Source organism: Strongylocentrotus purpuratus, unplaced genomic scaffold (genome assembly GCF_000002235.5).
Source record: "Strongylocentrotus purpuratus isolate Spur 01 unplaced genomic scaffold, Spur_5.0 spur5_scaffold_20, whole genome shotgun sequence".
Taxonomy (NCBI): Eukaryota; Metazoa; Echinodermata; class Echinoidea; order Camarodonta; family Strongylocentrotidae; genus Strongylocentrotus; species Strongylocentrotus purpuratus.
Window position 1 is genome coordinate 7593753 of NW_022145606.1, and position 11665 is coordinate 7605417.

An 11665-nucleotide genomic window follows, 5' to 3' on the forward strand; every position below is an offset into this window, starting at 1 on the left:
ACCATCTGGAGATGACGACACTCCTGTCGCATCTGAACCATCTGGAGATGACGACACTCCTGTCGCATCTGAACCATCTGGAGATGACGACACTCCTGTCGCATCTGAACCATCTGGAGATGACGACACTCCTGTCGCATCTGAACCATCTGGAGATGACGACACTCCTATCGCATCTGAACCATCTGGAGATGGCGACACTCCTGTCGCATCTGAACCATCTGGAGATGACGTCACTCCTGTCGCATCTGAACCATCTGGAGATGACAACACTCCTGTCGCATCTGAACCATCTGGAGATGACGACACTCCTGTCGCATCTGAACCATCTGGAGATGACGACACTCCTGTCGCATCTGAACCATCTGGAGATGACGACACTCCTGTCGCATCTGAACCATCTGGAGATGATTCCGATAGTGATTATGAAGCCGAATCTGATCCAGAAGGTAGTAGCAGTGATGAGGCTGATTTCATTCCATTTCGGTTTGTACGTGGACGTCAAAGTAACTCTGTGGCAGTTTCTGTCAGTGATAATAAGGAGAGTGAAGCCATGCCTGTTGACCATTCAGTACCTAATACCTCACCTGCCCATGCCTCTGCAAGTGTTCAAAGTGCAAAAGTCTCAAGCTCCAGTTGCAGTATTAATGTGATGACCACTTCAAACAACAACTGTAGAAAGTGGGACAAACCTCAGTACTGTAAATTTTGTAGTCAACCACAAAAGAAACTGCCGAGGCATCTGCTTACACCACAACATGTCAACGAGACTGAGGTTCAGCAATGGATTGCAACTAAAGACATGAAAGAAAAGGCAAACTTGCTAGCTAAAATGAGAAATTACGGAAACTATCGTCACAATGTCAAAGTCCTTCAAGAAAATAAAGGTACCTTGATTGTTGCATACAGACCGAAATATGATGTGGATCCAGAAGAATATTTGCCATGTAGTCATTGTTATGCTTTCTATTCCAAGGATGATTTGTACAGGCATGTTCATAGATGTAAATTGCGACCAGATGTTGAGGATGAGGATGAGACCTGTGAACCACCCAAGAAGAAAAAAAGAACCTTACATGTTCAAACTGGTAGAATGATGCTTCCAGGCCCATCAGGAGTAAGCCCAAAGGTGCACATGATATTATCAATGGGAGTCGATGATGATATATTGAGAGTTGTGAAATCAGATAGATTAATGCAGCAAGTAGCAGAGAGGCTGACATTGAAGCATGGGCATGACAAAGACCAGTATTCATATATACGGCAAAAATTGCGTGAACTTGCACGACTGGTTCGTGAGTACAGAAAATTGAATGATCACCCATCGGCTTCATTAGTAGATTTGATTTGTCCTACCAAATTTAATGAGGTCATAGCTGCAACTAGGAAGGCTGCAGGATTTAATGAGGATACACATTTGTACACAACACCTAGCCTGGCACTGAAAGTCGGATATACACTGGTGACGGCTGCCAAAGTCCTTATGGGAAATGCTCTGTTGCAAGCAGATGCTGGTTTGGAAAAGAAATGCAAACAGTTCATCAAATCATATACTCTCAAGTGGGAAGCAGAAGTAAGCACACATGCACTGCGTACATTAAAAGTAAACAAGAGAAATACATCAAGGCTGCTTCCTTTGACAACAGATGTTGTTGCACTGTCCAATTATGTGAGAAAAGAAACAAAAGAGGGAAAACAGAAGCTGAACAGCTGCAGTAGTGATGAGACCCTTGACAGATGGAAACAGTTGGCTGAGGTTACCCTGACCCAGGTGTGTGTTTTCAACAGGAAGCGTCCGGGAGAAGTTTCAAAGATGCCCCTCAGTGATTACAAGTGTATCACAAAAGGAGAAGGTGGAATATTTGGTGAAGGCCTAACCAAATGGGAAAAGGCGTTGTGCAATGTGGTATGGAGGGTGGAGATTAATGGGAAATGCAATAACACTGTACCCGTTTTGCTAACAGATGACATGAAAGGCAGCATTGACTTGTTGATGGAGAAAAGGTCACAAGTAGTCAATGATGGAAATCCCTACTTGTTTGCAAACCCCGATGGAAGAGGCCACTTGAGAGCAACTGATACAGTGCGAAATCATGCCCAAAAGTGTGGAGCAAAGTATCCAGATCAGCTTAGATTGACAAAACTCAGGAAGCACATTGCTATCAGCTCTCAGATCATGAATTTGAAGGATAATGAAGTGGACATTTTAGCCACCTTCATGGGCCATGACATAAGAACCCACAGAGCCTACTACCGCCTGCCAGATGCGTCACTGCAAGTAGCAAAGATTTCTAAAGTACTCTTCAGCATGGAGAAGGGAGACCTAAAGGCAATGGCAGGAAAGACGTTGGATGATGTTCGTGTAGATGCAGATGAAGGTATGACTATTTTTTATGTTTTGTGCTAGATAGAATGGCTGAGAATATGCCATACCATTTTCATTTCCTTCTACTTTTATCTAAAGTGATATCTGATTGGTTAGTGAGATCATAACGGTTTCTAGTTTGAGATTACATTAGGCCAGAAAACTTTTATGTTACATCTCAATCATTCATTTCACTCTCATACAACACAGTTTTTATATTGTATAATTTCCTTAGTTTTGTATGCTTGCTATATCCTTCAGTTTGTGAAGTTCCATGCTTTTGGTAAGCAAACTGGGATGTCTTCATTAGTACCTCCAGTTTTAATAAGAATTGATCCGAGATACAATATATGGGAAGCTGCCAACATTTCAAATACTTGAATATGTGATTTGATTTTTGTGTCGCCTTACTGAACGTTCATGGTGGCACATACTAATCCAAATTATCTATGTCCGTCTTTCCATTAACCGATTCGGTTAACGTTTTCGGTTAACCCTTCTAAAAATGCTCCGCAGGCTAAACGCTATGCTTGATTTACTCCAAAACTTGGTAGGATGATCCGCAGGTTAAACGCTATGCCCGATTTACTTCTAACTTGGTAGGGTGATAGAGTGAGGTGCCACAATATCATGTGTTGCTTTGAGCTGTATTATTTGCATATTCATGAATTTCAATTAGCTTATTTGCAATGCAATTTAGGTTAACCTTAAAAAAAATGCTCTGCAGGCTAAACGCTATACCTGATTCATTTGAAACCTGGTAGGGTGACAGACTGAGGTGCCAAGATGTTGTGTGATGCTTTTCATTGCATTATTTGCATAATCATGACATTTAATGAGCTAATTTGCATATTTTGATATATTTTGGATACTCATGTGTTTTAAAAAAATGATGACACTTGCAGAATTGTCTCTCTAAATACACTTTGTATTGAAGAGTAGTTGTGGTACCAGCTGTGCTGTTTACATGAAAAGCAAAACAGGGATGACTATCCACAGCTGTCTGCTATGAACTTACCCTTGCAAAGATTATAATGTACATGTATGTTATTTTTCACCTGCTCTTGTTAAATCTGTGTTTGTTTTTTGTTTTTCAGAATGCAACATAGATCCAGATGTTGATGATGATCCTGACAACGAAGTGAACAGGCCCGATGATGCTGTTTTGATGGATGAGATGTCAGACAAAGAAAATGAAGGTGTGAATGAATTACTTTGTTATATCCTTTGTTAGGCCTCCGTTACGAAGTAGCCGGAGGCATTATGTTTTCGGGTTGTCCGTCCGTCCGTCCGTCCGTCCCGTTCTCGTGATCGCGTTATCTGAAGAACCGATTGATGGATTCCTGCCAAACTTTGGTCATGTATGTATCTTGCAGAGCCGATGGACTGATAAGATTTTGGGGTCACAAGGTCAAAGGTCAAAGGTCACAGGGCTCATTATGTATGAAAAACAGCTCGTGATCGCGTTATCTCAAGAACCGATTGATGGATTCCTGCCAAACTTAGGTCATGTATGTATCTTGCAGAGCCAATGAACTGAGTAGATTTATGGGTCATGAGGTCAAAGGTCAAATGTCATGGGCTCATTATGTATGCAAAAACAGCTTTATCATTAGAACTGACAGATGGATTACTATTTAATTCAGGACATCTTGCAGAGCCAATGAACTGAGTAGATTTTAGGGTCATGAGGTCAAAGATCAAAGGGTCATATATGTATATGAGAAATTGCTTGTAATCACGATATTCTGAGAACCTGTTAATGGATTACAATGAAATTCGAATTTGAAAAATTTCTTCTGTTTTGGTTTGTAAACTTGCTCTATGACGGAGGCATCATTTTCGAATGCGCGCAGTCGAAGTTCCATCTAGTTTATCCTTACTTTGATTATTCCAGATGCCCTCAACAGGTGATTATCCTTGTGTCACTATTTGAATTTTAGCATTCGCTTAGTTTGAATTCTGGCTAAATGGCACTCCTAATGCAGACAGCTTTAAATGAAGAACTAGCTAAAAGTAATGTAAATTGTAACTTTAAAAAAAAAATCAAAATATAACCATTCCACTCTTCTCTCAGCTACCATCTTCTGCATTTGGTTAAGTTTTTTAAAATCTGTCATTGAACCTGAAACATTAATTGTGTTTCCCTACTTATTTGTCTAATTCACTATTAAAGGTATGAGCATGCCGCAGCAAAGCAGAAAGAAGAGTGACCAAGTTGCAAACAAGGAAAGTGACCGTGGTGCCAGCAGAAAGAAAAGGAGTATCAGACAATCTTGGACAGCTGAAGAAAAACAAGCAATACACAGACACTTTAAAGAAGAACTACGCTCACGCCAACTGCCCGGTAAAGAAAAAATAATGAAGTACTGCAAGATGGATGCAGACCTGAAGGGTCGTACTAAAAGGTGGACAACAGTCAAAGATTTCATTAGAAACCAAATTAGAAAGACAAATCCACTGGATTTTTAGTGAATTTTCAACCTGTTATGAGTGAAATTAATCATGTTCATCACACTCCGCAATTTTGGATGAAATCTTTTCAGGTACTGACATGCGTAAAATGTGGTTGCTTCTTATTCATATAACCCACTTACTGGTTTCCTTGATGAAGGGCTGTGCTTTGGAAGAGGTGCACCTTTATATAGGTTAACAGTTAACTCCATGGCCAGGAAGCATACTGTGTGTAAAGCAGTGTATGGTTCTGCAAGTCAAATGGGAACTTAATAGGAAAAACTTAATTACCTGCCCAGTTGGTCAGGGCCAGGGAGTAGACTTGTGTCTAACAGTATGTATACTGTATAGAAGATTGTAAGGCAAATGGGAACTTTTGTGCTAAAGTTGTTTGATAAGCCCCAGTTTGCCAGGTTAACGTTTTGCAGTTTAAATGATGACTTACAGGTCAATTTTATCAGCTCCCATATCACCAGATGGTCAACGTCAGTGAGCATCACATGTGTAACAATGTGCATAAAGGTTTACAGGTCAAACTCCAACTTTGCTCACTTCCCCTAGATTAGGTTCATGGTTGATAGGACTCGTGATAGGACTAGATGTATAATGTTTTCCATATCAACTGGGAATTAAGAGCCAACTGTGATCAGGTCCTCAGTTGGCTTAGACCATGACAAGGAAGCATCCACATGTGTACACTATGTAAAATAAAGTTTGCAGGTCAAATAGGGACTTTAGGCCAACTTTGCTTGGCTCCCCAGTTAAATAGGCCAGTATGTAATGTTTTGCAATCAACTAGTGACTTATGGGCAATTTTGATCAGGTCCTCAGTTGGCTTGGGTCCGATTACCAGGAAGCATCCGCATGTGTACATTGTGTGAAAGTTAAGTTTGTAGGTCAAATGGGCACTTTTGGTCAACTTTACTTGGCTCACCAGTTGATCAGGGCCATGATGACTCGTCAAAGGACCGCTATGTATAATGTTTGGATTTAAGAGCCAACTGTGATGATCGAGGTCCTCAGTTGGCTAGTTCCAGCTGATGAGGAAGCATCCACATTGTGTAAACTAAAGTTTGCACGTCAAATGGGGACTTATGGCTAACTTGACTCGTCAAAGGCCCGCTACTTGCAAAATTTAGATTTTTAAGTACATTGCAGATCAAATGGGACATAGCTACCACCTTTGATCCTCAATTAGTCAAGGCCAGGTGAAGTCCCATGAAATTGAAAATTGTGTAAAAAGTAACATGTCTAATTTTGATTTATGAGACAACTTGGTTAGCAGTTGGGTTTTGACTGTTGGTCAATTACCATGGACCTTTGGCCTTTATTAGACTTTATAAATATCTCACCACTCTTGTCCAATTTCATCTAAGTTTGGACCCTTTTTTTCAAAAAAATCATCAAAAAGTAGACCATTTGCCCCTTTTGTGAAATTTAATCAGGTCCTCGCACTCAGCTATTGGGTAGGGCCAGATAACCATTAAAGCATAATCATGTGTTCAATGTGTTTCTATTAAGTTATGTCTGCAGATCAAATGGGACTTTGTACCATCTATGATCAGATCCCCAGTTAGTCAAGGCCAAATTGTGAATAAAGTTTTACAGATCAAATGTGGACTCAAAGCTTGCCAGCTTCGATAATTTTCCAGTTGCAGTCAATTATCAGGGAGCATTGACCAATGTGTAACAGTTTGTATAAAGATTTGCAGGGTAAGTGGGGTATATTTCTGCGACAAACTATGATCAGCTTCTGAGCCAAGAACATTGTTTATTTAAGGATGCACTCAGCAACATGCTTTATGCAGTATAGTTCATCTCGTATGTAACTCAAAAACTATTGATGGGAAGTGTATAAAGGTATACATTTTCTGGCTGAAAATGACCTGTTAAATCCATTGAACACATACAATTTGGACAACAATTTATCATTTTTTTTACCCATTTTTTTCGACCACCATAAATAAAATATCCTTGCAACAAAAAATTATTTTCCTAGTGTCCAAAATATAACTCACAATGTACCAAAAATATAATAACCAAGTTTGAACTTATGAGTTGTGGGCTATAAAAAAAGTTCTAGGGCCTAATTACAAAAAAACGTTACTAGATTTTAGTAGGTACAATGTATTCTGTATGAAATCTTAAATCAGAAATGTTTTATTTTTGAGTCCTGAGGGTTCAAAACTCATATAAACTATTAAAAATGAAATGGCTGAAATTATGATTTTATGCAGAAACATGGATTTTCAGTTGCATTTTCAATCTCATCTTGAAAACCCCAAGATCCTGTGTCTCGATCCTGACTTTGGTATACGGTTGCCGACAATATGCTGCATCCGATGGTACATTAGACATTTTTTCCAATTGAATTTATATGGATTTGAGAGTAAACGTCCACATGGTCTCACCATCTGTTTACATTGCTTGCTGTTTCCATGGGCGTTGTGTCACGTAGATAGATTGCGCGGATATTGCACATCGTGTTGCAATGTGACGGGACACGTAGCATGCATCGCATAAACGGACACTGTCATTTTGCGTTAAAAAAGGTTTCATCTGTAGTTTTGTTAGATTTTAAACCTGAAAAGGGTCCACAAAACAGTTTTTGATGGTTCAATGTTTATATTAGCATCACAGAATTTACTGACATGATGGAACAGAGTTTGAAGATAGCAATAAAAAAAAAATCATTTAAGGGTATGGCAAACTTTGACGTTGCTGGGTGCATCCTTAAGTTGTAGGTAATTACATGTTTTAAGATGTTAAAAGTTGTGTAGATCAAATGGGGACTTTGCAGGCCAACCTTGATTATTACCTCCCGGCTGGTCGTCCTAGGAATTGAATAGCCCATGTATAAAGGTTTTCAGCTTAAACGGGGACATATGATGCTCACTTGTGTTGACCCAGCTGGGGAGATAATAAGAGTTAGCCCCAAAGTCCCTTTGCAAACATGAGATGCTCCATTGCATTTCTCCAATCTGTGATCTGATCAAACTTGTTAAGGTACTATGCCCATTCAAGTTTGATATCTCCTCATTTGGCTGGGATCAGAAGCATCTTCGTTCCTGTACTGTGTAGAGTAGCAACTCATTTACACAAAGTTGGTGGGGGTTTGGATTTAGGTTTGTGTTATCAGGATAGAATGAAATTTACAAGAACACCTTGGAAATTGAATTCCTCTTTGTATTATTTGGAACTTTGTGTTAAGAAAAGGGTTTGCAAGAACGAGTTGCCACTGTATGAGGTAATTTGTTGGTCAAACAGCGACTTATGGGTCAGCTTTGATAAGCTACAGAGTTGGTCACCTCCAATCTTGCATATACCATTGAGTGTATTCAATTTTTCATCCAGTGTTGTTTTGAACAGTTTTATAGTTTTACATACATGTACACAATCTATATAAAGTTCTGAAATGGATAGTGCATGCAAGAGTGTTTTGTTCATATATGAAAATGTGACATATTACAAATTTACCCTTGGTTCAGTTTGTTGTTATGAATTTCTGATGTTTGTGTTTGTTTTTGTTTTTTGTAAAGAGTGAGTTAAATGTCTTAACAAGACATGTTCTCATGCAATGCAATCAATGCAATCAATTGTTAATCTTTTCCTGTTATGTGGAAAAAAATGTGTATGCTTTAAGTAATGAATACCCTTTGTTTCATCACAACTTCTGTAGTGACATCACCTGCAAAGAACACTTTTTCTGGGTTTGAATTCCAAGCGTGATGACCACCGCCAATTATAAGTGTGGGTTCTGCTTCTAAAGGAACATTAAAAAAATAGTTTTTATTGAATTGAATCTTGTCTTCCTGATGATTTATAAAATATTTTAGATGGGAATCTGTAGATGAGTTATACAACAAATGATAAATGTTTTATTCATCGGATAGAATATTTTCATTTTAGTGGAAGATTGGCCGTTCCGCCAGCTCCTGGTATGGTGCAACTAATCTTTCACCTCATGAAAATATTCTTACCAGAGCACTCTCAAATTATATGTATAACATTTTGTTATTTGATGTAGCTAGTATGAGCAATGTTGTAATACATTTGTTAGTTGTGTATTAAAATGTAACCACTAGCCTGTATTAAACAGTATATCATATTATAATAGTTAGATCAGGTATATACAGTTTACAATTCACCGTTCATAGTGTACATGTTAAAAAAGTTGATTGTTCAGTATTATTGCAGTTAAATGCTGGTTGACCAAAATTTGTGGAATGGCTGGTATTTCAGAAAAGGAGTTGAAACAGAAGGTCAGGTTTATCATTGAAGAAATATTATTTGGGCAAAAGCTGTTTTATATCAAATTCATTCTAAAAATAAATCATGTTTTGTATTATAGGTATACCTACACTACATTGTACATTACTCTGTATTTTACCAAAATGTCTGTAGTGACATCACATGCTTTTCGTGCGTGCTTCATGATCGTTAAGATAAGGTGATTGAATAGGCATGGACAGGTTGATACGCTTGGAACGCAAACTAGTTGACGTCACTACAAATGTTTTGTGAAACAAAGGGTATTGTCGTCGTATTCAAATTTGAATTTAGATTCTCTGTAGGGCCCACCAGTGGGAATAGCCCAGCACCCATAGACAGTCAAAATGAAGAATGATGTGCAAAACTATAATGCTGGTTGAAGAGATGAATGATCACTATGTCTGGTTTGTCGTCTACGTCGGACTATAACCCAACTCCATGGACAATGTGACCTATTATCTGACATGAAAGTGATAATTTAAAATGTCTATATGTAGTCCATTTTCCAACAGTTTTGTTTGACTGTATTTCTTTGCCCAATACTTTTGTACAAAGAAGACAAGATTAGCACAAAAGTGATGTATTGGTCATGTTTTGATGTTACTATCCATCCACTAAAATGTAATGTTTATATGTTCATAACATATCACTTTGTAACCCGAGTTCTATACAAAAATGAAATGGATTATGGAATTCGGAATCCTGGGTTCAGAACACAAATATGCTGATACTTTCCACTTGCTTTTATTAACAAATGTAACTTTCATTCTTTAAATTAAGATCTTGATTAAAGAGACACGGGCATATTTGGGAAATATTTGTCCAACTCTGATATTTCTGTTGCGATCTTATTTTGATGTACACATCTTGACTGCCCAGCACGCCATTCCAAAGTGGATATTTTCAAAGCAGATACTAATGCCCTCGCTGGGACTGAAGGTTTTTGTAGGGATTTTAAATAAAATGTTATTATTCAGATCCATATTCATGCCGCCTTTAAAAGCAAAATCACCACTTACGATTTTTTTTTTTTTTAACAGCTTGAAGCGAAATACATTAGTTTTTATCATGTCAGATTTCAATTTTGTAACATCTAAACATGAAAATTAAGGTTTTGCAAAAACGCTATTCAGAAGCTTAGTACTCAAACTCTTTCTTGTGTATACCAAATTATGATAGAGGTAAATATTAATGTTATGTAGTTTGCTACTCCAATTTCAATATTGCAACACCATGATTCACTTTTATATGGGAATTTTTGTTTTTAAAGGTCACTGGGGGCTGATTTCACTGCAAAAGAAGGCATGAATATGGGTCTAAACAATCCCCAAGTTGCGAGTAACTCCTCTCCTACCATACCTGTATAACAGCCCACCTATGTGTTCGTTGTCCTCTGAACTGAGATGTATCATGTTTTGTTGGAACCTTGTTTTATAAGCCTTATTTTTTCAAAGTTGTCTTTAATAATAAAAACAGTTTTGCTGTATTTGAAAGGCATGTCGAAGTATTTTATTTTATATTAAAGGGGCATCTCATGTTTTTATGATTTTATTCCGGCTTATCTTGATACTCCACCATGTGAATGAAACAAGGTCGTAACTGACATTTTGGGCACAAATTAGTTTTCTTTTTATTTTGAAAGAATTAAATATTCATTTTTTAAATTAGACTTCAAGTCTCAAATTTAAACAGTTTTATTTTATAAAAGAAAGAAGATGGTAAGAGACAAAGAAAACAAAGTTGAACACAAAATGGCTTCTCCCGCAAAATGAAGAAAATGTAGATACGACCTTTGTTGCATGCACATGATGACTTATAAGTTTGCAAATGGTTGGTTTTTGACATATTCACCTGAAAAACAACAATATGGTAATAAGACTATCTTGGAAACACTTAGGAGGCATTAGATAGGATTTTTAGATAGGGTTTTTGCAAGTTTGTTCGTCAATCTGATAAATCTTCAGAAAACCTGTTACACTATGTTTAAGCATGATACACTCGCCAATTATACGATTTACTGGATTGATACAGCTATATTCACTATTAGTTATTTGATTTGAGAAATTTATTATGAAATGATTTCGTTCTGTGAACGGAAAGAAATTAAAATGTTCATACATTTTAGGATTTCTATCGTGAACATGTAGATCTGCAGAACAGGTGGCGAAGGTTTCAGATGGCATCAAAATCTGGGGTGGTTTTGTATAAATCCGGGGGGGGGGGAATGTTGTGGATCACGAAATGCCCCTTTAAATGTCTTTGAGTTGAAACATTTGAACTTGTCAATGAAGCAGCTGTGCTGTGCTATGTCCCGACCCTTTGAACCATAATGTAGGCACCCTTTTTCACCTGACAGTTATTATATTTAAAATGAAGACTTATAAGGAGAAGAAGTACCCGATTCACAAAATACTAGTTCATTTTGGAAAATGGCGTCGTAAACAAATTACCACCACGTTTAAATTTGTCATGACCTGTTTTCATGCACTCCACATACCTACTGTAAATTTCAGCTCTGATGACAAAATGAATGTGGTGTTTTGTTTTGTTTTCGGCCCCGGCTGGTTGGTGATG

At 37.8% G+C, this 11665-nt stretch overlaps 1 protein-coding gene across 1 annotated transcript; it reads left to right on the plus strand.

Moving 5' to 3' along the window:
* Positions 1-310: 310 nt before the first annotated feature.
* On the plus strand, positions 311-10588 carry LOC115927191. The gene is made up of 3 exons (XM_030992687.1): positions 311-2378; positions 3463-3564; positions 4542-10588. Exons 1-3 carry the CDS (start codon positions 554-556, stop codon positions 4835-4837), a joined length of 2223 nt encoding a protein of 740 aa, XP_030848547.1. The 5' UTR covers positions 311-553; the 3' UTR covers positions 4838-10588.
* Positions 10589-11665: the final 1077 nt, after the last annotated feature.